Source organism: Corvus hawaiiensis, chromosome 8 (genome assembly GCF_020740725.1).
Source record: "Corvus hawaiiensis isolate bCorHaw1 chromosome 8, bCorHaw1.pri.cur, whole genome shotgun sequence".
Classification (NCBI taxonomy): domain Eukaryota; kingdom Metazoa; phylum Chordata; class Aves; order Passeriformes; family Corvidae; genus Corvus; species Corvus hawaiiensis.
Genome location: NC_063220.1, coordinates 20,958,188 through 20,984,260, shown reverse-complemented (window position 1 = coordinate 20,984,260; position 26,073 = coordinate 20,958,188). Strand labels below are relative to the sequence as shown.

At 41.0% G+C, this 26,073-nt stretch overlaps 2 protein-coding genes and 1 long non-coding RNA gene across 7 annotated transcripts in view; 2 read left to right on the top strand and 1 right to left on the bottom strand.

Moving 5' to 3' along the window:
* Positions 1-325: 325 nt before the first annotated feature.
* MYOZ1 (myozenin 1) lies at positions 326-16,222 on the top strand. Of its 2 annotated transcripts, XM_048311427.1 has the most exons (6): positions 326-506; positions 2,626-2,727; positions 3,644-3,825; positions 12,328-12,562; positions 14,659-14,818; positions 15,654-16,222. In XM_048311427.1, the coding sequence occupies exons 2-6, from the start codon at positions 2,652-2,654 to the stop codon at positions 15,883-15,885; spliced, it is 885 nt and encodes a 294-aa protein (XP_048167384.1). In that variant the 5' UTR covers positions 326-506; positions 2,626-2,651; the 3' UTR covers positions 15,886-16,222. The 2 variants fall into 2 exon arrangements, with proteins under 2 accessions (XP_048167384.1, XP_048167385.1); XM_048311428.1 differs by lacking the exon at positions 2,626-2,727.
* Positions 16,223-20,797: 4,575 nt separating this feature from the next.
* On the bottom strand, positions 20,798-22,706 carry LOC125329121. The gene is made up of 3 exons (XR_007205052.1): positions 22,538-22,706; positions 21,995-22,056; positions 20,798-20,947 (listed from the first exon to the last, which is right to left on the bottom strand). It is a non-coding gene; the product is annotated as an uncharacterized LOC125329121 (long non-coding RNA).
* A 110-nt stretch (positions 22,707-22,816) lies between these two features.
* Positions 22,817-26,073, top strand: part of USP54 (ubiquitin specific peptidase 54) — a 94,472-nt gene continuing 91,215 nt past the window's right edge. For 2 of the 4 annotated variants that reach the window (XM_048311856.1, XM_048311851.1), the window contains exon 1: positions 22,821-23,251. The gene's annotated coding sequence lies outside the window, so the exon portion shown is untranslated. Of the gene's footprint in view, positions 23,252-26,073 lie in introns of all 4 variants that reach the window. The other 2 variants (XM_048311859.1, XM_048311855.1) reach the window with 2 other exon arrangements.

Genomic DNA, 26,073 nt, shown 5'->3' with positions numbered 1-26,073 from the left:
AGAGCAAGACCCATGATAGCTTTTGAGGCATTACTGACAAACAGGATATTGAGAAGGTTTTATGAATTCCATCAAAAAGCAATAGGAGGAGGAAGAGGAACTGCATGTTTATTTGAACAAAGAGGAGGAAGAAGTGAGCTGCCTATGGAGTGCCTGGTCTTCCTGGACATTGGGACAGTGACTGCAGGACACCTGAGGTGCAACCTTTTCTTTTCCCCTCTCCTCAGGAATGGCAGCAGTGCTATCTGAGACTCTGCCCCCTGGGTCTTTGGCTATTAATAACCACAGGATGCCTGTGCGAGCAGCCTTCAGGAGTCAAATTCAGAGCACTTTGCATCAGCACTTTGTGCTGGGCAGAGCTTGCCTGCACCCAGGCACGCTGGGAGAGTGGGGCTGCTGGACAAGCCTCCCCAGCAGCACCCAGAGACGGGCTGGGAGGAAGCAGCCACTGCTGAGCTCTGGGGCACGCGCATGAGCTGGTCTGAGCCTGGCACTGCAAGCCTGAGGTGAGTTGACTGGGCAGCAAAATAGTGTAGAGCAGGTGCTGGAGAAGTAAAGACTGGTTTGGCTTGCAGCACCAATGACTGTTGCAAAGACCAATGCACAAAAAGACAGAGGAACTGAACCAGGAGACAGAGCTGAGGGAGAAAAGCCCTTGCTTTACGTATGAGATAATGAGGAGGAGGGGGTCTGAGGCTCCAGCGACTTCTGGGAAGGCTGAGAGAGCAGTAGTACCATGTAACTCTGAACCCTGTCCATACTGAGAGACTGCTGTCCCTTTCCTTATGCAAGACCAATTGCATGCAGCAGGTTTTTCAATCTTCAATCCTGCTGAATTAGTAAAGGACAGTGGAATGGGATGGACTCGTCCTCACAGCTCCTTGGGAATTAGTGTGAGGAGCACAGCTCCCCACCATGGCTGTCCCTTTCTGCCTTGCCCCAGGGAATCCATGTTTGTGGCATACAGATGATTTCTCTGTTTTGCCAGTTTTAGGACCCATCAGATGGGCCATAACCTCTCACCTCTGCTGCCTCCTGGCAGCATTGCCCCTTTCCTGTCAAGCAGGGCCTGCGTCTTTTATACGGCCAAGCAGATGTCTGGCTGCTTAAAGAGAATGTGCAGCGTGTGCGTCATGGCTGCACCTGCTCACACTTGCTTTGAGAATACCCCAGGATGGGCTCGTTTATGATGTGAACTACACAGGCAGCATCTCAGTAAAAGGACAAGCCTGCAAATCTGAAAGAAAAACTAATCCAAGGGAGTATCTGCCAATGTGATTGGCACTGTTTTTCTGTGGCTGGGCTTCTTTTAACAGTTATCACCACTCCATCACATAAAAATCATGTTGCAAAAGAAGTAATGGTGAAATGAAACTTTAGAATACACAGGAGATAAAATGTCTTGATCAGAAGGGTAGTATACAAACTCCTAGTTCCAGCTGTTTGCTTGCTAGTTTTAAAATATAACTCAACTCATAGTTCAATGTTTTTCAGTTCTGAAATCTCAAGCAAATAAAGTACAAAGAATCACAAAGACAGAGGTGGTTAGTTATTGCTGCTGCTGAAGCCAGTGGGTCTTTGCCCATTTTTCTTTGTATTACATTGCACTGTATTAAGTGGGGATCTGTCCCCTATATGCTGTTGTTTGGGCATGGACAGTGTTGAAGTGAAGGCAAGACATTTGTTCTACTTACATTATGTGTAACAACCCCTAAGAAGGACTCCCAGGAGCTGCCTGAAATGGAATTGCTGAGATTACTCCTGATTTTCCCTGGCTTTACAGTTCAGATCTCTCATCCTATCTAGGGACAAAGATGGGGAACACTGTACCAGAAGAAATCTCCCTCTTTTCTTTCCCCTTTCACAATGGTATGGGATAAGATCAATACATAAGATAGAGATGCAAATGACTTCAAACAAATTGGGTGAACAATTTTAACAGGTTTTCCTGTGCCTTCTTCCTCCAGCCCTTCTGTAACAAAACAGTAGCAGTCATAAAAGAAAGAACTACTTAGAATTTTGTTTTGTTTCTTTTTTTTTCCCCTTCCAAACTTGCTGTCTAGTAGCTTTCTGAATACCTATTCTAATTCTAATGGGACTATCTAAATACCCAAACCAAAACTGCACATGATTCAAAGTGCTCCAAATAACTCACGGAGAGACCTGAAATCTTTATCCAAAAAATATGTATTACCATCTAATGATAACTGCATGTTGTTATAACATTGCATCATAGAGCAAATTTTCAAAGTGACACTCTGTTACCGCAGCACAAGGCGATAACAGAGTATCCCTATGGCACGTGTGGATTCTGGGAGACTGCTGCGTTGCAATTAAAATGCCTCTTTTGGATGACAATGCTATATGGCACTTTGGCAATGCCTCTGCTGTGATCTACTACCATATTTTGTGTCAGAATGCTGAGTCTCCACAGAACCCCACAACAGCCTACTGATGATACTCTGGATGGGATGATACCTTTCACCAGCTCCATCACGGGGAAGGGATAGAAAATAACCTGTGTGTGAAATGAAGGCTGTGTATCTTTTACCTGTAGATGGCAAGTAAAAGAGAGGCGAGAAATACATTTCCAGTGTTTCATTCTCCATTTCCTTGTGTATTTAGAGCAAAGCAGAGAACTCTTTGTGGGAATGCCCCTTGCAGGGACTCCTGCTCCTGTTAAAAGGAAAAAGTCCACTAAACTCATTGGGAAGCTGACACACGAAGGTAAGATATGCAAAACTGCACATGTAAGAATTGTTTGGATTTCAACCTGAATTTCAGCCTTTAACATTTCACACCTTGTCTGACTGAACTCCCAAAGCAAGACATGCAGTGAACATACAAGGAGGCAGAACCACAAATTTCACTGAAGCCCAGCCTTCAATCACGTCACATTTTCTACCTTACAGCTGAAAAGCATTGCACACACTCGGGCCAAAAGTCAACCTAGATTGCACTCTGTAAACTCGCATTCTCCTGCAGCACTAATTTGGATGCACACCAGGGTAAATGGACAGAAAACATGATCTTTTACAGGTATCAATATTGCAGTGCCTAGATATATTCTATGCTGTTCTCTCTCTTATAACCTTTGTCTCATACTTGTTTTCTCTCTCTATGAGAGAGTTGCTTTGATTCCAGCACTCATTAGCTGAAAAAGACAAAGTCTCTTAGAGAAGTTAATAGAGCAGGAAGAATATAACCTGGAACATTTTTCTTTCTACAGAATATGTGTGTACTGGGTAGGGTAACCTTTTAATAACTGTGATATCCTTATCTTGTCTTTACTTTTGACAGCATGAGGAAGGTTTTAGATGTTTGGAAAAGTAGTCATTTGAGGCAGTACTCAGAAATCCTGCTGCACTGACTGAGATGCTTCAGATGTTGAAGACATCCATCTAGCTCCACCCCTATGCAACTTCTCTCAGCAGATTTGCCTTGATTGCAATCCAGAGTAAATCCCAAACATCTATATCCAAAGTGTCATCAATGTAAAAACTTCGTGCATAGATAATTTCCTAAAATCTTAGTTTAGAAGAGAATTTGGGTGGTGTGAAGTCACTACCAATGCTAGGAAACAACAGACAAGAGACATGGACCAGAGTACTTCCTAAAGTGTCCCACTGTATATGTTTCGTAGCTATGCCACAAGAGGTGTCCAAGCTGAACCTGGGGAAGAAGATCAGCACCCCCAGAGATGTGATGCTAGAAGAGCTTTCTCTCCTCACTAACAAAGGATCCAAGATGTTCAAATTACGTCAGCTGAGAGTGGAGAAGTTCATTTATGAGAATAACCCTGATGCCTTCACTGACAATTCTGTGGTAAGTTGAAGATTAAAATTCTTCTCCATACACCCAGGGAAAACAGGAATGGAGTGTGCCCAAGCTCTCCTCTGTTTTACTGGGGGGGGGGGGGGGGGGGGGGGGGGGCAGGGAGGGCCTACTAGCAAAGAAGTAAAGGAAGAAGACAAAATTACATAAATACACAAGTTTTACTTCCTTTTGGCAGCAGCATTAGTTTCTTCCACAAATACTTGGTATCACACATACAGAAGCATGGCAAAATTCAGTACTGAGTGATGAAGGAAAGGCTGCATGTTTGGCAGGTGTTCAGACCTCAGGGCAGGGCTAATTGGTTTTGAACCCATTCCATTTCTTCTTTGCATGATGGCAACGATCCATAGAGGTCTGACTTCAGCTCCAATAGATGCATTTCTATTTTTAGTCTAGGATACTTTTATGCTTTCTGCTGGACAGGGTCCTCTGCTCACATCTGCAAGTTCCACAAGTAAAACCTCTAACCTGACTCTGAAATATTGTCAGTTAATTTGCTAGAAGCCCAGTTTGTTTTCTTCTAAAATAATTTCCTTTCAGGGATGGTGTATAAATTCAGAAATTCTTTTTCTTTTCCCTTTCCCCTAAGTTAGTATTGTTATTTAAACTTCTTTCTACAGCTAGTTGCAGGGGTAAAGTCTTTTGAAGACACCTAAACTTTTACAAATGAAACTCTCTGTTCACATGATTATCAGAGTTCAGTAAAACAAATAGAAAACGTTTAAGGTTCACATGCATTTTGATGTACCACCTCATCTTCTGATGTTCTTTATAATTGGTTTGGGGACATTTTATCCCTTTATGGCATCTATTCTCCAGTCCAAGGAAACTTAAGGAAAACAATAAAAGTTAAGCTGAAGAAAATGTTCTGCCAAACAAAAACACACTAATTTTTAGTACTCTGATGTTTTCAAAAGCAGCAATAAGAAAATATCTGTGGTTCACTTCTAAAAATGACAACTTGGAAATCAAAATGTGGAAAGATGCCTAATTAAAAAAAAAAATTAAAATTACAACAGTAAGATTACAGATGAGGGATGGCAGACCAGAGATATAGCAAGCATATCTGGTAATGTTAAGCTTTGGGCAGTTTCTTCATCTCTTTGTGCTTTAGGTAGTCCATTTCTTCAGTGAATTATCTCCTCGAAAGAATGTGAGACTGAATGGTATGTTGAACTTTGGACTCTTCAAATGAATATCCTAGAGAACTGCATGCTGTTTTTATAAATACTCAGCAATCTCAGAGCTCCTAAAACATATGAGGGCCAAGTTCATATGTCAGAATCTGCTGCAGTGAGGAGGAGTGAGAAAATAATAAAGTGGTGAAATAAAAAGGCTAAAGCCCAAACCTCAAAAATTTGAGGGTGTCAGTAAAGAATGTCCAATCAGAACAATCAAAAAAAAAAAAGTTGTGACAAACTGACTCAAAACTGGACATGCACAGTCACTGCATGACTAACATTACAAATGCTGATGACAATTGCTTCTCTTTTGTTAGCTGCCTTTCCTACTGTGTTTATTCATCTGCGCCTGACTTTCACTCCATACCCTTTCTGTAGTGAATCTATCTCTCTCTATTTTGTAAGAACACCTCTGCTGCCAAGATCTTTTAGCATGACTGTTAAGACCCTGTGCCATGGAGAAATGTAGTTGGGGGTTAGAAAAGACTCTAAAAAGCCTGGGATTTTCTTTATGGTTTTGCTGTAGGAGAACCATGGTATGGTCTCCAAACAGCAGCTGGCACTCTGCTTAAAATCCTCCATGATTCACTTACAGGTCTTCTCTCCACATCCATGGTACAGATAACAAAACTCCATTTGGTCAGTGCAGGAAGACTTCACTCTGCCCTACAGCCTTTGCTTGGGGTCAGTTTAGAAAGATCACAAACATAATTGTTACTGTTTTCTGGCTACTCCATGCGCTCTCTGCAAGGACTCTGCCAGGCTGCATCCACTGCCTCTGCGGGTGACTATTCCCATCGCAGGAAGCACGAGTGAGCAGCTTTGCTGCAGTCAGAGCAGGAAGAAAAACTGAGCAATCGAAGCAAATGAGTCATTGTCTCAGAGAGCTGGGTGCTCTTGAGCAGGTAAAGGCAACAGATCTGTAGCCTGTTATCTTTCAAACCATCAGGACAGTGCCTGACCTTAGCACCAAATAACTTTCATCAAAAAGCCCTTTTGGTTGCAGTATCTGATTAGCTTTCTTTTCTTTTCCTTTCTTGCTCCTCTATCTGCTCAAAGGCAGATGCAGAAAAGAAAGCTTAAACAAAAGAGAAGTGTGTGAGGAAGATGATGGCAGAGTAAAGAAGTCCTACTGCTACACCCAGTTACTTCCCCTTCCCAATTAACTTCCATGTCCTTTGCTCCCCATCCCAAAGAACTTTTTGTCTCTTTAAGGCTGTGGGACAGTGAAGGAATTTGAAGCTGGTGGTGGGTTTTCTGCTTTTATGTCATAGATTTCTTAACTATCTTGTCTTAAAATATTCTCAGGACACACTTAAGAAAGCAGGGCAAGGCAGGTCTGGGATGGAGTATAGATTGTTTCCTTCCCACAAAAGAAGCTTACCAGCAAGATAATGTAATATAAAAACACACAAAGAGAAAGGTTATTAAAAATAAATCCAAACCATATAAGGGGTCCCAGAATAGCCTGTGCTGTAGCCATAAACCTTCCACACAAGGGAGAAGATCTCAGCAGTCATGTGTCATTGAACCACCCTTCTGCTTCTCTCCTCCTCCTTCTCCTCCAGCCAAAAATCCACACTGGACAATCAGATCACTCTCCTTACTTGAAGCAGAGAAAACATATATATTGTGTGTACACGAATGTCAGACAGCTCCATGCAGAAGTGAAAACCTGTCACTCTCTCTGTCACTGCTGCAGCTCTACCCGTCCAGTTAAAGGCAAATGGTAGCTAAACCCCCAGTAAAAGGACTGACCATTCCCAACATCAGTAGAATGAAATGCACTTCCTACTGTGGAGCTGTTTTCAATACTGTGACTCTGTTCAGTTGCAAATATACAGTACAAGGGGAAGGTTTTAGGGAGGGGTGAGTTTGACACCAATATCCTGCCAAACAGGGAGAATTTGGGCAACATCCTCCTTGTTTGGTGCTGTGCTGGAAAAGCTGGGCTCTTCTGAACCCTGTCTAGTAAATCAGATGTAGGATTTCTTCTCCTCACCCCAGGCTGTACCACCCACAGGAACTGTGATTCTCTCCATGTCTCAGAGGATATTTTCAACTTCACTGTGGAGCTGCAAGATATAATTTATTACTGACTAAAGACCATGATGAAATCCTATCTTGCTATGTGCTCTATTACTGTATCATCTGGCCAACTAGAGAATGAGGGAAATCACTATGTTTATTTTTTAACAGTGAAACTGAATCGTGGGGTAGATTAATGAGTCACCCAAAATCACAGACAGGGTCTTAGTCTTGTCTTTGGGTCTCCTAAATCCTTCTTCACTGTTCAGCAATTAACAGATCAGAGTTCACAGATCTTTCCTTCATAATGCTAAATTTGTTTGGCTTCAAACACATTAAGACCACGTGAAACAATATTTCTTAGCCCTCCAGCCTCACTCATTATTGCCCTAACTCCTTTTGAGATCCCACCTCTGCTTTTGAACCTCAGTGTAAGACCTTCTTGCTGTCATCAAGTGGAAACTTTCTAACACCTCGCCGCAAAGCATTAAGGGGAAACTGAAAACGAAGCCATAGTTATGTTTCTTGGATGTTGCCATCACGCTTTCTTCCAGTAAGAATCCTTAAATATAGTCCTTCTGCTAGTCAAAACCTGTGGCTTGATTTGGGTTACATGTAGGACACCTTCCTTTCCCCCCCCCCTTTCTATGTTTTATCACCAGATCTTAATTTAAAACAAATAGGAAGGGGAAATAACCAATATCTAAATAGACAATTACGAGCAGTAGTACCTCAAAAACCACACAGACCCACAACCAAAATCCTCACCTTGGTGCTTTCTCAGATTCATCCACAAGTTAAAATGAATGCAGCTTCCAATCATGGCAAAGCTTGGATGAAAACAAGCTGAACATGTGTTGGTAATTTCTGCTAGACTTCAGGTCAAGAGGTCTCTTCTCTTAAGCTGTCACCAACTGTGAAACTAAGAAGTCAAAAGGGGTTAAAGAATTGGATTACTGCTCTTCTGGATAATGGCAGGAGTTACTCAGTACTCTTTTTGGTGCTGAACAAGAACTCAGAGGGGCAGGCAGAAGTAGCAGGAAGAAAGTGGAAGTAATTATGTTACAAACCAGAAGTGATGCTTCACAGCAGACAGCAGTACACAACCTACCTGCCTCAAAGGTCTTACATGATAAATAGCCAGGCATGATACAGTGTCTAAAGGAAAACAGTGATCGAGAAACAAAGATGTTATCATGCAGCTACTTGGTTTATTACACGAGCATGCACTGATGGCTCTGTATGTCCCTTAATGTACTTAGATGAATGCCAGTCAAGATCAGTGGAGGTAGGGTTAAAGGGAAAATGTTAGGAGAATAATTTTGTCTTGGAGCTCTGTTCTGCATGGCATGTTAAACCTTTTGAACAAACATTACAGGATAATTGCAGGCTAAGATACAAGTCTCAGGTTACGACCTAAGTGGAGCGAGCCAGGTGAGATTGTAACTCCTCTAACAAAATGAGCCTTGCTGTGCTGGAGCTGGATTGGTGCAGAAGACCTAGGGGTCCCCCTATACCCAAAGCTGCTTAAGAGTGAACATGGAGTCCGATGCATTCTCATTCAAGAAGTGACTGGTGTGGAAAAAGCAGAGTAACAGAAAAACAGCCTTTTATTTTCCACAGCAATTTGTTGGAGCACTGTGAGAAAACTCTGGACCAAAATTCTGAAATGAAATTTCTTTCAGCCATGAAGAAAATGTGGCAAAGATGATATAAAATATACAAATAAGATCTAATTTTGGGTAGCATTAGATTAAAATTCCTGTTATTTAGATGGGTAAATTCAGGCACAGAGGCAAAAAATATTTTGCCTAAGATTAAACAGTTAGTCAGAAATGGACCTGGAAATAGAAAGCAGGAGCTCAACCTGCTGTGCCTCTTGGGGTAGCAAGTTTAAAAAAAAATAGTGTAAGATGCTTCAACAGCTTCTTATTTTCATCCTTTTTTAAGAAGTGAATCATAAGTTTAAGGCTATGCAATTCCAAATGAAGGACCAAGGCCCACGCTTTGATAAAAACAGCAGGCAGTCTATGAGACTCTCCAAGTGTCTGAATTTTAAATCTCCCATCCTACCATTAAGGAGCATTTGAGTGGCTGCCACGGAGACAACGCAGTCCAGTAACTTCAGAAGTGTTAGTAACTACATAGGCATCAAACTTTTGGGGAGCTCTTTATCAGTGAGGTGGAAATAGAAACACATTTGGTGGCCTCAATCATTTCCTTTAGGGCACAGCAAGGAGCTGAAGAGGAGCACACAGTGTCTCTCCTGGGGACTGCCTGCAGTGACGTCAGGGTCTTGAGATACATAGAGATCTCAGCTCCATTAGCTGGATCATCTTTCATTATCTGGGTTTTATTAGGCACATGCTCTAGAGAATTCAGAATTTGTCCATCTGAGCACTCAGCCTGCAGCAGCAGGCACTTGCTAGCACTAAGGACTTCAAAGACATGAGCCCAATTTGTTTAGCCAACCCAGGGGACACACCACATGAACTTGCAACAAGTGTTCTCTTATTAGAGTGGATTTAGGGATGCCCAGGGACTGATAATACCCACTACTTCCAGCAATGCACAGACAGGAGGAGCCATGTGATCTGTCCCCAGACCCAACAGGAGAAGGTTGTCAGCCATCTCAATTGAGTCATCAAACTGACATTCCTGGACTTCTCTCCTGGAACTCCCACCAACAGGGTCAATCAGTACTAACTGAGAGGCTGGTTTTATGATGTGAATATGCACATATGTAAAAGCTTCACATGCTGTTAGCAGTGGCCCAAGACATGCATTCTCCTCAAGTGTGAGCTCCAAAACTAGCTCTAACACTGACCAGAGGTGTGCTCTAAGTACTGGAGACAAAGCTGTACCTACACCGTTTTAACTATGTTGAGACTCCTGCTTGAGGATGTTATTCCTGAGCTCTGCTGTCTTTGAAAATCTTTCAAAAATATTAATTTCCCTTTGTCTCATGCTAATTTGAGCTAAGAAAAACAATTGTGGTGGCCAAAACGAAAAAAAATTATATTTTTGTTTTACCAGGTGAGTAGACTAGGGTTTTGCATGGAAAATGTGTCTTTCCTAGCTGGATGGAGTTGCCTACTTTTAGCAGATCAGATGTTTTCTCAGCAGGCCCATGAAGAAACATGAACCAGCCTAAGGCAAATCAAACTAATTTAATTTGCAGCTAAATAAGATTTAGGAGTGGCTTTCCTGATACAGACTGTCTGTTTCAGAGAAACTTCATTCCTACTCAGTGATAATACTGCAATTCAAAATAACACCAGATGACAATGATGCCCCTCCCTGGTCACATCAAATACTGTGAGCAGAATCAAACCAGCCCAATTTACTGTAGCTCATATTATGCTGATGCTTTGTGACTTTTTTTTCTGTTGCAGGAGAGGCATGTAAGTAACCACAGGAAAAGAGAAATAAGCATTTAATTCTCAGAAAGGGCACACAGCATGGGTGAAACTTGAAGGAAAATAGATACAAATTCTGTTCTGAAAGTAGTGAGCAAATCAGTAGAAGCGTTACCCTTGCACATATATTAACATCTTGAAAATAACCTCATTCTGACCCCTAACCCTCAAAATACCCTTTTTTTCAGTTTGCCTTTTTACAGCTACATAGCTGCCACGCGTAATTGAGGAGACTGCCCTGCCAGCTCCTGTGTACAGCCTAATGCCCACAATCCTCTCCCCTCTCAGTGCTTCCTGACATTCAGAGGAACATTATCTCCTCTGTTCCTAAAAAGGGAATTCCCTGCAGCTTGGAGAAGGACAGACAGTCCCTAAAGGCCCTGGGGGCACCAGCTCTGCCACTTCAGCCTGCAGCTGGCTGCCTGCCTGGGTTGCAGCCTGGTGACCTGCTGTGAAACCCTGGACACTGTTGTGGGAGACACAGGGAGCAGAGGGTTAGCTAATTCTGCCTTGAGCCTTGTGGGGTTTTCACTTCTCGACTATTTTTAGTTGACAGAACAGCTGGCCTTGGAAGCCTGTTTACAGCCTGGAAAGCTTCTTTCTGCTGAACTGTGCTAGGTGTAAGAGCCCTGCGAAAGCCTTAACCCTTTGAGAGCCAGCTCTGAGGCTGCCTGAGATTAAATTATACAGGTAGAATTGCAGCATGAGGAACCACAGATTCATTCAATGTCACTCACTTGTATTTTTTGCATCTTTGTGCATCTAATAGCCAATCTCCTAGTCCAACAGGAAAAACCATATGGGATATATAACCCAGGTTACTTGTATTATGTAGCTGTGTGGCTGTACTACACAAGAGATACCTTTTTATGTCTGATAGGAGTCAAGTTTTGATGTCACTTGTGACCAATACATGAAACATTTTTCTGAACATACTATATCAGTTTCTATTCCACACGAGCATTTATTAAAGTTTCTGTGTGCCAAGACAGGATATTGTGCCACAATGTACACCACAAGGTCTATAAATCCTGCATGAATTGTTTGCTCTTTTACTATATACTGCAGGGATTGTGCCTTCTAGCCTGGACAAGGGAGAGTGGATGGTCTGCAAAATAAGACCCATTTAATTTTACTGATGCATACAACTTTCTTTCTTTCTTACCTTGTTGCTGGTTAGATTGGGTTTGCTAATTCACATACTGCTACAAACAAAATTCCTCCTTTTTGTTATTTCCCCTTTGTAGTCTCCAGGAAGTACTTTCTGTTTTCCCAGGCTGCTATCTCTTCAGTCTTTCTCAACATATAAATACTCCTCCCCATACAGACCTTCATATATACAGAAAACAGGCAAAAAGGCAGACATCTCCCCAGTTTTTATGTTGTCACAGACAACCTGCTGTTCTGGTGGCCTGTAACACTTAATTCCCACACTGTAATCGAGCTGGGGTTATCTTAACTTTGACATGAAAACATTTCCTTTTTCTTGCCCAGCTTGCTTTCCCACAGGTTAGCCAATGCTATTTCTGTTTGGACTTTTGCCTGCTCCAGCAAAAGCTAAATTTCCTTTCCCCTCCTCCTCTATTTCACATTCATCATTGTTGGGGGCAATAACACCCTGATCATATAAAATGACTATGAGCCATGTGTGCTGCCATTGCCACTTCTGCTGTTCCGCAACTGCTCCCATACTGAATAGAGAGAATAACTCACATGAAGTTATGCCACTGGCTTTGTAATGGAGACACAGAACTGGTCAGATCACAGAGACTCAGGAGTTCACGTTCTGGGACCCAGCCCTGCAAACATGAATAGACCATGTCCTGTAACAGGGATTCATACACTCTTTTCTCCTGCCCTAGGATCACTTTCAGAAGTTCATCCCACCAGGAGGGCATTATGGGGAAGATGCTCATGCCTATGCCCACGGGCGGATGGTAGGAGGAATGCCAGCTGGGCAGCATGGCTCCAGCACGCAGCAACATCCTGGTGTCCCTCCTAGGCCTGGAAGCAGAGGAGGAGCTAGAGACAGTGAAGGGGAGCATGCAGGGAAATCATCTGGAAGTGGTGGAGAAGGAGGTGATGGTACTGACAAAGGCAAGTATCTCTCAGCAAGAACAAATAGCTAAAGCTATCACACCACGTGCCAAGCTCACCCTTAATGACAAGCAAATTAATCTAACACTTGGATTCTTCCAAACAAAGTTCCAATGTAAAGTCTAGAAGAGTTGAACTGCTTTTAGCTTGATGGTTTTGTTTGTGTGCTTCTATGTTGCTCAGCCACAGGCAGGAGGCAGAAATACCCTCCTTGACTGGACCAAAGAAATTACAGGAAACTTACCTGCTGAGCTCCTAAGGCTGACACAGCAGTAGGGCAGTATAGCTATGCCATGCCAGTGTGGCACTCCTTCCTTTCAAGGGTTTCATAGTGACCACTACAGGAGAGAGCAGTATTAACTCTTTAGATCAGTAGTCCAACCTGAGTATCAGACTTTAGTATCTGAGCCCTGATTTCAAATCAAAGCTTCTGCCTAAACAAAGAGCTCTTTTTTGATAATCTTCAGAAAGGAACAGCAATATTTCTAAAAGTTATCTGGTAACCACCACTGGGCCACTGAGGCAATATCTTTATGAGTAAAAGTAGTTTTAATTCAATTTAGTCTTTGCCTCCTTTTATCCTCTGTTTAATTTGGCCGGAAGTCTCTAGAAACAAATACCTTGTATAAGAATCAGCAGATGAAATCATAACTTTAACAGTCCCTATGGGTTTTTACAACAAAAATAAAATTTTCTTGGGAACCAGGAAAAACTGCCCTGAGTGACCAAATGAATGACTTGTAAAATCCAAGGTTTTTCACTTACATTCTGGAATAATGTGCATTTTATATCAAAATCAGCTTTTACATTTCCTGTGAAAAAGCAATCTGTATAGACTCTTATAGTCTTCTTATAGGAGATTTTTCTTCATTGTTATCCTGTGTGCAGGGAGAAGGAGGATTAGTATCATCCTATAGCTTTCACTGCAGAGACAGATCCCAGCTGCTTTTATGTTTCAACCCTAGCAATCAATTTGCTTATAAACTGCTTAGTTTAAATACTTCACAAAGAAAGAGTTGTTTCTATTTTTTTAATGAAGATGAGATTCCTGTAAATGTCTGCAATTCTCTGAAAGCAGGAAACCCCAGGACTTGGCAGGGTTTGAAACAAGCAAGACAAGGAAAGAAGGTGTGATAAAGAAGAAAGATTCAGATAACAGCGTTCATTCTTTGCCACTTACTTCATAAGGATTTGTTTTCTACACAAAATGTAGCATCAGGAAAGCACCAGAATGTCTGACTCAATTAACCTATTATTCTCATTGCCCTAATCAAGCTAAGCAGAAGTCATTGCTCAGGAGTTTGAAGGTTTATGAAGGATGAAAATATTAAAAGTGCGCTACATATCAATACAAAACTCAATGCTCTTACTAGCAAGGTGGTATTATACACAGCTGGGGAAAGGGAAGGGAAGGGAAACGCAGAATGCAATCCCTTGTCTAAACTCATTTGCTTAATGGAGTAGCTAGAAGCTAATCTAACATTTTTAGCAATCAAGTGTCTGACTTTACAACAAAGTGCAGCTCCATAGTCACATATATAAAATAGGATTTTAACTTCCAGTGAGATACCACATAATATTTGCAAACTGCTTTTAGCCATCCTTTAACATCCTGGTTCAGGAGGGGAAAAAGATGAATGTCTGTTCATGTAATCACAAAGAAAATGCCATGTCATGTCTGCTACGATCTGACAGAAAAAAAAGAAAAGTAAATTAAGAAATTAGATAGCATCTTACTTCATATAAAGCTTCCCCCACGTTAGTGGAAGAGATGATGAAGTAAAGACTTTGGTTCTTTCTATATGAGCAACCAAAAAGAAGAAGAATGAAAAATTAGCTTTCAAATCTATGCTTTAATGCAAATTCCTGGATCAGTGGCTCTTAGACTAAGGTATGTCTGCTTTTGTGGCTAAGGACAGAAGTGGTGTATGATCATCTTTTTTAAACAGAAACCTAACCAATAAAAGCTTGGATTGATGTAAGAGTTACAGAATCTGGAAACAAAGCTGGTGCCTCAACTTCAGTAGCAGAATACAGAAGCACAACGCAGTTAGAGTGTCATCTAACTAGACTGCTTTGCCTTCCTCTGTTTACAGATGGAAAGTCAGGAGGCAAAAAAGTTACTATATTTAAAACTTATATTTCCCCTTGGGAACGAGCGATGGGTATCAGCCCTGAGGACAAAAGTCAGTTCAACACGGACTTACTGTCATACAGTCCCAAAGCTGATTTCCCCCATTACAAGTCTTTTAACCGGTAAGTCTTCTTAGATATTCAGTGCAGTTTATTTAGCAAGAGAAAACACAGTAATGCTGACCATAGCCCTCCTGTCTTGTGCATTGTAAATAAGTTTTAGTTGCATGTCATTTTGCTCAGCACAGTTGTCTGTGGATGAAATGTTTGGAAGACTACAAAGAAAAAATACATTAAGAGCTAGAGATTTTAATTCAGATTATGTACAGAAAACCTATGCAGTTGGATAAGAGGACTTTAATCCTATTTTCCTTTCTTTCTCTCCCCATCTGACCTGGAGATTTAGCTTGCCACTGTTTTTACTTCAATCCATTGAAGTACAAGAGGTCAGGAAAAATACTTACGATCAGCAGCCATATACCTCACAGCACTTCATATATGAATCAGGATGTTGCTGCTGTTTCTGATACATACTGAAAGTTTTACAAATATTTCTAGGGCAGCAACAATTTTTTGTTAAGCTCTCTGTACAATTTTGCCACCCATCTCCATAGCCTCGGAACATCAGTACTGAGGACAAACCCATATCCCACTCACTTCTGCAATAATGCAGCCTCTGCCTGCTACATGTACAGAGTACTAACAGGTGTGAAAGGTGTATGCTTTGATGGAGATTGATGCAACAAAGGTGAAGGAAGTGCACAGCAGTGTACATATGTGTTCACATCATTTTAGTACATGAGCAATGGATACATCTATGTTCTCGTGAAGGATTTGCTGGCCAGTCAACTGCAACAGTAGCAAAATTTAGAATCTTGGTAACTTTGACTATTTATTTTTTAAATCCTGTTGTTTACCCATGCTCTGTTTGCTAACTCCATGTATTCCCCTATGACAGGACTGCCATGCCTTATGGGGGTTATGAAAAAGCAGCCAAACGGATGACCTTCAAAGTGCCTCAGTTTGATATCTGCCCTTTGCTCCCTGAATCTCTCATGATATATAATCAAAATTTCAGCAAAAGACCCTCCTTCAACAGAACTCCAATACCTTGGATGCCTTCAGGAGACTTCTCAGAGTACCAGACTGCAGTCAATGTGCCAATGAGTGGTGAAACAGAAGAGCTGTAAATCCCCACTGCCAAGACCTTCCCTTTTTTCTCAGCCCTTTCTATTTGCAAGTTAATAGTAAGGAGCAGAAAGTTCAACTCTAGTTCTGTCAGCCCTTCCTTTCTTTTGCCCATAGCCAAGACAAGTTCCTAGCAGGTTCTAAATGTCTCTTCACTGTATTGTTAAACTATATCAGACACAGTTTGAGAAAAAGGAGCTTTTTATTCACCAGCACATAAGAGGCCAAGACTAAGGAAGTGTTTTTCTGTTTAGCAATGCTACATGCTGCCTGTCTGATTGATAATAAACCTGTTTTGTCATACAGTAACAAAAAATAAAACACCAAGATGAAAAACAACTTTTGTGTTTTCTCCTTTAAAATGTTGCTGAAAGAATTTGGGGATTAGCAATAACAAAAGTTTCAATCTCAGAACTAGACTATTAGCCTGGGAAGGAAAATCAGGGACTGATGAGGATGGTCATAAGATTTATATACATCCAGGTGGCTTGGAAAAATACTGCCAAAGTGATGGGGAAGAATGATGTTTTTGAGGTGAAATTAGAACAGCATCAGAGATTAAATAGCAAGTCAGCCTGTCAGCAAAACAAACAGCTTAAAGTATTTCACTGCCACCTAAGATTCCCCAGTTCTCCAGAGAATAAATTAGGTGACATCTTAAGCAGTTTTTTGGTTCTTTCTTTTTTTTTTTTTTTTCCCCACAGAGACCATAAAGTCAATAGGTTGGGAAGCAACAGAGGCACACCCAAGTGAGATGGCTTGCCTGTAGTTACAGAGCAAGAAACCAAATGCTTTAATAACAACAGAGCTAATTTGACACCTACCACAGTGCATTACTTATTCAAATACACACCATCAAAGTCTATTCCATTTCTTGCAGCAGTTTCAGCAGTGCCACACAAACAGGAAGAAAGGCAGGAGCTGTGGAAAACCACTAAAGAACTCCTGCATGGAGACTGGTTTGGAATTCTGTTCTGGCACCTCAACATTTCCTCCTGTAAGCAGGGCTGAACAACTTTTTTACGGAGACAGCTTCCACTGAAGTACTTCTAATTTAGGAGTTTTCCTCCTTGTCTAGAAATTTCTGCAGCCATGTACTTGATTTTTATTCTGTTGGGATAGTTATGTGGTTGGCTTTATTATACACCTCTATAAGCCTACTGACAGGGCTACTGAGAGATCTCTTTAAAATTATGCTAATAATAACAAGCTGCAAAAGTAATTAATGAGTAGTTTCCTAACCTTTCTGCTGCAATGGCTAAAGAACATTTATTATATATCCCATTAAATTTTTAAGAAGTATCCAGAAGTCAGTTCTGTGACTAAACTCAAAAATATTAAGGTGCTACTTTGATCTGAAGAACGTTTCAACAAAAATGAAAAAGCTCTGTTTGAGGTCTGTTTGGAGATAAGGTTGCTGTTTCCCAATACTTTAAATCAATTTTGCTTTTTAATTGCATTGTAATTAAGGAGGATGGATTTTGTTTTCAGTTCAAAAGTACCCTAATACAAGAATCCAGTCCACAATGATAAGGCTTGAAATTCAGAAAGTCGGAGGAAATTTCAGAGAAAACTAGGTGACATTAAGCAAAATATTCTCCCACTAAACAAGCCACTTGTTGCCTCCCCTTTTCTGACACAGATTTTAGACTACTGCAATATAGAATAACATTATTTTTTTTATAAAAGTGAAATACATTATGCTTTCATGATAAATATGTCAGCAATAGCAGAAACAAGATCGTTTGGTCAGATGTCACGGTCTATTTTCAGTAGAAGGTACTCCAGATCATGGGCCAGTTAAGGAATGTCAAGGTGCAGAGAAGACTGGCTGCTCTGAGGAGGGGTTGGCCCCAGACAAGCACAGCACAGGTCTCAGGTCAACCCAGGAGACAAGAGTGCAGGCCAGCACCTCTACAACATTGCACACAAGGACACCAGAACTGGGTCTGAGTTTAAAAGGGATTTCTGAGCCATAAGTGGGGTGAAAGTCCCAGATGAGGTTAGTCAGGTCAAGGACGGGCTGCACAATGTGTGCACACAGGACAACGACCACAAAATGTTTGGGAATTCCAGTAGAATCACAACAACCACTTGAGTTGTGCTGTAGCATAGAAAACAAGACTGAATAGAATAGGTCCTTAAACACGCAGAGATGGGTAAGGAATACATGCAGAAATAGCACAGTGCTCTCTGGTGGCGTAGTCTCAAAGCTCCCAGGTACAGGGAAGGCAGCATGATCCTGCAGGTAGCTAAAGGTCTGGGCATAAACCCCAAGCTCTCTCTGGTTCACAATACACTGTTGGACAAGGGGTTTTGTCGACACGCTCCATTAACCCAAACCCTAGATGGAGATAGAAGTTGCAATGCCCTTGGAATTAGTATTGTATCACTGCAAATTATTAATAATATTGCTGTAATTCATACTTGTAAGCTAAGAGGTTTCCTCCCTTTTGGTACATTTGCTTAATGAGGCACATAGCTCTTCTTTTGCCAGTACACTTTCAATCTCAAATCCTGTCAAGCAGGATTTATGTGCTTTTGTTTCTAGTACAAAATGAGAAATACAAAGCTACATGTTGTAGAACAATTCAGACAACTGTTGTCTTGCTGTTTACACAGCCAGAATTACATGCTAGTTTAGTCATTATTCAAAGTAACATTACCAAGTGAGAGAAGAATCAGTAATCCAAATTCTGTCTCAAGAATAATTACTTTCAGTAAGGCTTGTAGCTACTGTAATTAGGGCAGAAGTTTGTCCATAATGATCAAATATTTAGAAGGAAGTAAGAAACAGCTCCTGTTCTTTGTTTTCCTTGGGCTGTGATGTAGACTCAGGGGAATTGCCTATGTCAGAGAATTGTTTCTATTGAGAATTAGAGGATTTTATTAGATTTAATTACAGTGGATTTTCTCCCACACAGTAGAAGCTACAGAATGGAAAGTCAGTCATCTGCTTTTAAGCAGGATCATCATAGTTAGAGATAAAAAAGGACAAATTATTGAGCTCATCCTCTTGAAAAGGCTACAGTTCCCTTATGTAGGATATACTGGATATATTAAGCTTATACTCCATGGAACAGCAGCTAAAAATCCATTTAATAGAGAGGGGCTGACCCTTCAAAAATGGATTGCATAGAATTTTGTAACATTCAGATCTTTCATTCAACACAAAATGTTCTCATATTTCTAGTTATTTACACTGTCATTTCTAGGAATATTATTTTACGGTTTTCGAGCTTTGAAATATTTCTCTCATGAAGACAACTTCTATGGTAAAGAATCCAAGCCATGCTAAAAATGCATTAAAAAATAGTGCCCACATTTTAATGTAAAAGAAAAGCATTTAACAAAATCTCAGCAATACTATCCAGAAATATGGAGTTAGATGTTTTAAAACTTTGCCGGACGTTATTGCTGATGGCATAAATACTCGGCAGGTAGTAGCACAGTTAGCATGTTTCTCTGCGTTGTGCAGAAAATCTTCCATTTGACTGCATTGTATTCCCTAATCAAAGGGAACAGTTTATCTTATTATTGACAGATCATTTAGAGGAGATTGCTTTGTCATCAGACATCAGAAATAAAATCTCTCTAAAATAAAAGAGTTTCAGGCTGTTAAAAGAATATGAGCTTTGCCTTTTGGACTTTTTTTTTATTTTAAATCATACTGTGAATATATAAAATGTATTCACTTTTCTTATACAAGATGGCAGGCTCCAGACAGCCTAGAGTCTAAATATGGTATTTCTGTTATGGAGCAGAGGTCTGCACATGGTCATCCCTCCATGGGAGGCACAGTTTTTGACACAAGGCTTGAACATTCACTGCACTGAGGTTTTTTTCCTAACTAGCTTGTCTGCAAGTACGTGTTCTCTTCTGCAGAAGACTGCTAAAGGTGTGATCATCCGGAAAACATCCTACTTCCAAAGGACTGCCCCTTGGCACAACAATCTGCTGTTAACACTGCTCTGGCAACTTACAGGGGCCACTGCTGCCCATTAGCAGCACATATACAAGTCTCTCTTGATTGAATATTAGAAGTTTGCAAGCCATCCTGCTGGCTCACAGCACATTAAGACATTGATCTGCAATCTCATCTATGGCCAAATTGCAGGTTACAAACTAGTTTAGACAAGTTGCCTATTCTGTCTTGCAGATGTGCCTGACCAGGGCCACAGATAACCATGAAGAACTTGCAGGCAGACACAGAAGCAAGATTGCACACATTTTGTGGAACTCTCTAAGTTCTGTGAATTGATGAGTATGTGGAATTTGAAACACTATTAATTATATTAATTATAATCATATATCTATTAGTAAAAGTCTCTTCAGTTAATGTAATAAATTAGCAGTGCTTTTATGTTGTACTTCTTGCTCTCTATGTATTTAACACATAGAGTGTCATCTCTTTGATGATCATCTGCTTGCAGGACAACTTACAGGAAGCTTTAAGGAGTGCAAGTACTTGCTCAGATGTATTTTGTGTTCAGTAACACATGCAGTAAAGGGAAGAGAACTACATAAACAACCCTGAAGCAGTGCTTTTAAAATGCAACCTAAACTTCAGTCAGCTTAATAAACAAATTCTCAAATATAAACTCTTACTTTGATTTGCAATTATGCTTTTTAGAAACATTATTTACATCAAAACTTTTAATGCATGTTGTCCAACTATCTTTAAGAAAACATGCAGGCTTCTTTTTTGTGTGTTTATTTTGATCTTTTGATTAACAATAAAAGAAACACAAAATGTTTTGTGCAAAGAGTTTTGATTTTAGAAGTCTGTTTTTCATTTAAACAAAACTTCATCTGAAATACTTTCAGAGAGAACTGATACAAATAAATTTGCAGACAAGGGACCACTGCCCTTTAGAACAATTTGAAGAGGTTAGGTATAGCTCAAGCCAGAATGATAACAAACATTTGCCTTTCAAAAATCCACAGTGAACAAATAAATGCATAAGATGAGAGTAATTTATGGTTGTAAGTTCTTCAGGTGCCAAATCAAAATAGTTATTCTTCCTGGTTCCTGTAACAAGGCTTATTGGGAACAATCATTTTCTGGAAATTGAGACAGAGACAGCACAATTATACTACAGAAGGCTGACAAAGGTCTCAACTCTTCCCAGGCTTAGACATGAGCCAAGGGCAGCATCATTGTTTTACTCCAGGTTCCTGCATTTGCAGTTAGGGAGAAGAAAAGCATACAAGGAGGACACAAAGAGCAATGAAAAAGCTGGCCACTAAGCCATGCTGCACTCGTGCTCAAAAACATCCCTCTACACAAAAGGGGAAATAAGGTCTCTCTGGACTTCTCATTCTTACTGGGAGAAGTTCCTGCTTTAAGCAACGATCTCATTATACATCGTTCGCTGCAGGGAAAACAAAGTGGTCCCTGGAAGGAGGGACAAAGGAGAAACTTTCTGCTGGCCAGCCTAAGGACACCCTATGGGCCTTGTGGCACCGGACCTCCCCTGCTCACAGATGCTATACAAATTCAATTACACTGAGGAGGGCTTCAGTCAAACCCCACAGTTTGCCTGAAGCCTGGCTCAGAAATGCAATTACTTCCATATTCCATTACGAAAACAGCCATACTTTCATGGGCCTGAAGCTAGCACATATTCAGGGCTTCATTACATCTACTCTCTCTAAATGTTTCTCTTAATTATGTTTGGTCCCTAAGAGAAGCTTGAGGCCTTCCTCATTTGCTCTCTTTTCCACTATGGTTGGTTTAATTCCCAAAGCAAAAGACTGAAATGGGATGGGAAGACACAACAAGTAAACAAATATTCTTCCAAATGCACAAACTTTTTTTTTATTTTTGGTGGTGTTAGAAATGCCATATTAACAGCAGCGGCATGAAGACTAGTGCAGACACACATTCACAGACTGTATGCTTTGTTTGCTCTAGGCAGAACGAACAACAGTCCCAGTCCCCCAAGCACACTTTTTGCATCTGGCATACCACTAACAAGATATGTGAATTATCGGAAGCTGGAAATTCTGGCATACATCTTTTAGATACAAAACACTATGCATCAACTCACTTCTCTTGTGTAAAAATGGGCTCTACAATTAAATAAAAAGAACTTCCTGTACACTTACAGAGGTGGTGGCACTTCTTTAAGGATTGTTACAAAAGCTGTACTTCTCAGATGCTGGGAACACTGGAAATAAAAGAGCAGAAAAGAGAATGTGTTAACCCTCATGTTTTCATGTTTCAGTCTGAGTAATTAATATTGGTGTTTGTCCAGGTATCACTGAGATACCAACTGGTCATGGAAATGGTGGTCCCCACAGTCATCCTCAGATTCTCTCCATATGCATGATCCCGAATTCATAGTGAAGAACCCATTTATTTCAGTGGGATTGAAATGTGTTTCTTGGGTATCACCAACAATACTATTATGCCAGAGTTAATACTACCAGCAGACTGCACTGGTGACAGGAAAATCACATACTGCAATGTACAGCTGATGCTGTTCAGGGAATGCAAGTTTCATAATAACTTTACATGTTGTCTACTATTTAGAAAATCACATTCTAAATTTCTAAAAGATCTTATTCAAATTTTCCCCTCATCCTGAGATGCTCTAATTGACACCTGAAGTATGCATGGTGTTGAACACACCACATCTTGGCTCTAACCTGTCAGCTAACTCAGCTCACATGAACTACAAACAAACTTTTGCTAGACGTGAACACTTCTGCCTCTTTTCTCTGGCTCCAGCGGTGTTTCGCAGCTACCACTGCCCACGCTTCGCAGTTGTTAGCAGCACCATCGCGCCCTCAGCACACCCATCTGCTTTCCGGCACGCAGGGCCGGGCCCGCGCAGCAGGGCCGGCGCCGCCGCCCCGCCCTGCGCTGCCTCAGCCCTCTCGCCAGAGGAGGCGCCCGCCGCCGGCGCGGCCCGCGGCTCTCGCGGGAAGATGGCGGCGCTCGCGAGAGGCGGGTGGCGCGGCTGCCCGTAGCTATGGCAGCGGGGGATGAGCGCGCCCGGCGGGACCCGCGCGCGGGGACAGGTAGGGATTGAAACTGCTCCTGGGGTGCTGGGGATTCCTCTCGTCCCGTCCCGTCCCGTCTCGTCCCCTCAGGAGAAACCGCGGCCAGGCCCAGCTGTTCACTGGCTGCTTGACCGTGTGCCCGGAGCCTCGCCGGTGGCGACCCCCGCTCTGTGCAGCGGCGCAGCCCCCGCCCCCCTCGGCCGGGCCGCAGCGAGGTCGGTGCGGGACTCGGCCGGGCCCGGATCCCGGCCCGACCGCCGGCGGGACTGTGAGTGAAGGGCTTCTCTGCTCTGCACGCCCTCAGAAGAGAAAAGGAGCAGCAGGAACGAGAAAAAGAGAATACTAGAGGCTAAACAGGTATTTTATTAGCGGGGGTCTTTGAAATAATAAGGGATGTTGCATTATTTGGTTAATGATTCAGGCGTGATCACCTGCCGTCAGAAGTTAAACTTGCATAGGAGCTGCTGTTGGTTAGAAGAACCTCCTCAGTATTTAATTTACTATGTTGGTCTAAGGTAGGCAAAACCATGTGCTTTTTTTTTTTTTTTTTTTTTTTTTTTTTTCTTTTAAAAGAAAGCAGAAACTCTTTGCTTTTCCAGGGTCGGATTTCTTTTGAAACCTTTCTTTCAGTAGAGGGATTATGGGTGGACATTCATGAGGATTACAGACATAAATAGAAACCATAACAATATACACCCTCTGCTTTCAAAAAGTTGCAGGCACAATGGCTTTCTGGTCTTTCAGCTACGTTAACTTGTTGTGGGTATTGTAATGGCTGATCGTGTGTGTGAAAAAAAATTCAAAAAGCTTTTCAGATTTCAGAACAAATTCTGAGTGTTTTAATCATGGAAAAAATATGCATGTGAAAAGGAAGGGATAATAGTTGTATATTTCTCACGCAGTTCGAAAGAAAGACGAAAGACGTATGTCCTGAAAAAAATCTCTCTAAGCTTGTGCCACTTTTCAGACTTGAAAAAAAATCTACAACTGAAAGGTTTTGTGCTGCAATATACTTGACATTGAATAGCAGTTTTGGAAAACAATAACAACATAGGTAGTCTTGTGTTTGCTTCAAGAGGGAAGGAAAGTACTGCTGTGCTGAGAACTCAACTGGTGAGGTAACACGACTTGAATATGATAGCTTTTAAAAACAATTAGAAAAAAGTATTATGGGCTGAAAAATATTTGTCAGCGTGTTGAAATCTGTTCTCATGTAGGAAGTGATAGAAATAGTAACAGTTTGACTAGATAGGATACTCTGTAAGTTCTCTTCCATCACCTCATCAAGCATGCTGCATATCATTCAGACCAAAATAAATAGGAGCTTCATTTTTTTGCTCGTTTGTTTCCTCCTCATCTGGTGATGTCACCTATGAAGTCGTTTGCCACAATGTTCTTGGGGTGCAGTGAGGAGTAAGGGTGTGCTTGATTTGTCCAGTGCAGACAAACTTACTGTTATTCCAGTGAATTTAGAAATTTTGGAGGGTTTTTTTTTTTATGCTAGTGATAGCTGTAAAAACATTTCAGTTAATTTCTTTCAGGCATTGCAGGTAAGAAATATGTTAGTTCTTCTCTCTTTTCTGGGTTAAAAGTCTGTTTTGAGACTATAGTGACAAGTTTGTTAAAAAGGATAATGGGAATTTAAATCCTTCTTTATCTAGTCTTGGAGATGTTATTAGGGATTAAGCCTTCTTAGGTGAGTTTTCATGGACAGTACATAGAAGAGAAAGTGTGTTTATTTCCCAATTTGTGGAACTTACCTTGAGAGTCTCATTGAGTTTGAGGGCTCTATAAACATACCTACGTAAAGAACAGTTGTGGCTGTCCAGAATCACTTTTGCTCCAACTATACAAATTGCAACAGATGATATAAAAAGAAAACTGACGTAAGAGGATGAAAGAATAATAAAAAGTCACAGCTATTGTTTGGTTTTGGTTATTTTAAATCTGCTTACCTAACTTCAGAACCAGCAAAAGTGTCTTATAATTAACATGCCTGTTGATACCTGTAGAACTTAGTAGTCTTTTCATTTTTTCTCATGCAGCCTTCTGAATACCTTATACATCCTTCATTTTCCTGACGTATGTTCCGCACACATTTATTCAAACAGTTTATTTTAATTTGTTCTCTGAAATACTTCTTGTTTGCTTTTTAATTTCTTTATTTTCTGTCAATAGTGGCTGCAGTCACAATTCCAGAGCCATTTTATATTCTGTCACTGAAGGTCATTCCCTAGAAAAAGATATGCAGTGCTTGATGGCAGAAAGGAACAGCACAAAATTTTATTACTAACTGTCAAAGAATTTTGATCAACATTCTTGGATTTCTCTGTTGGTCCTGTTAGCTGCAAGTCAAGTGATAGGCAATCCCTATCCATAGGATTTTGCCTTTGTCCCTTCATCTGTCGGGCAGCCCCATTCCCTAGGCTTACGCTCTGTGTGTGAGACTGCTGGGAGGAACCATCTCCTGGTGTAGTCTGGACACTTTCCAAGACAAGTGACACAATGTAGGAGGTCTCTTATTGTGTCTCTTGACATGCAAGTTTAATGTGCAGTTTATTTCTTCTCTTTTTCTGTTATGTTACTTGATGCATGGGATTTCTTGTTCTGTGACTGGGGAAGGTTGGATTTGGGTGCATTTCACCAGCCACTGTCTATGGAACACAGGTCTAATATTTGGCCAAACTAGGATACAACTTGGCTACGCTACCCTGGTTTTATAGCAATAGACCATATACCAGCTCAATTACTCAGCTTGCAGAATTTATGTACAATCATTCAGCTGGGAAGTTAACCTGTTGTACCTTTCATAAAGTTACAGTAAGTGTTTTATATCTGGAGTTATTGGAAAAGGAAGGAAAAGCTTCAGTTTATCAACACCTTAGTAAAAAACAAGGAACCTACAAGGAAGGCAAGAGGCTCTTACTTTTTTGATACTTTCCAAGATTTGTGAGTTGTATGTATTCTATTGTAATCTTAACTATTAGGAGTAACATTTCATGTTCATAGAGTATAAAACTTACAGTAGATTTCGTTGTCTAGTGCCCTAAGTTTGTGAGGTAAAGGTGATCTTAAAGGTACTGCGTTAAAAGTTGGTGTGTCTATTCACTCCTGTAGCAATTATTGCTTAGTAAAATGGAGAACTCTGGTACCTGCTGAGTGTTTAATGTGATTGCTCC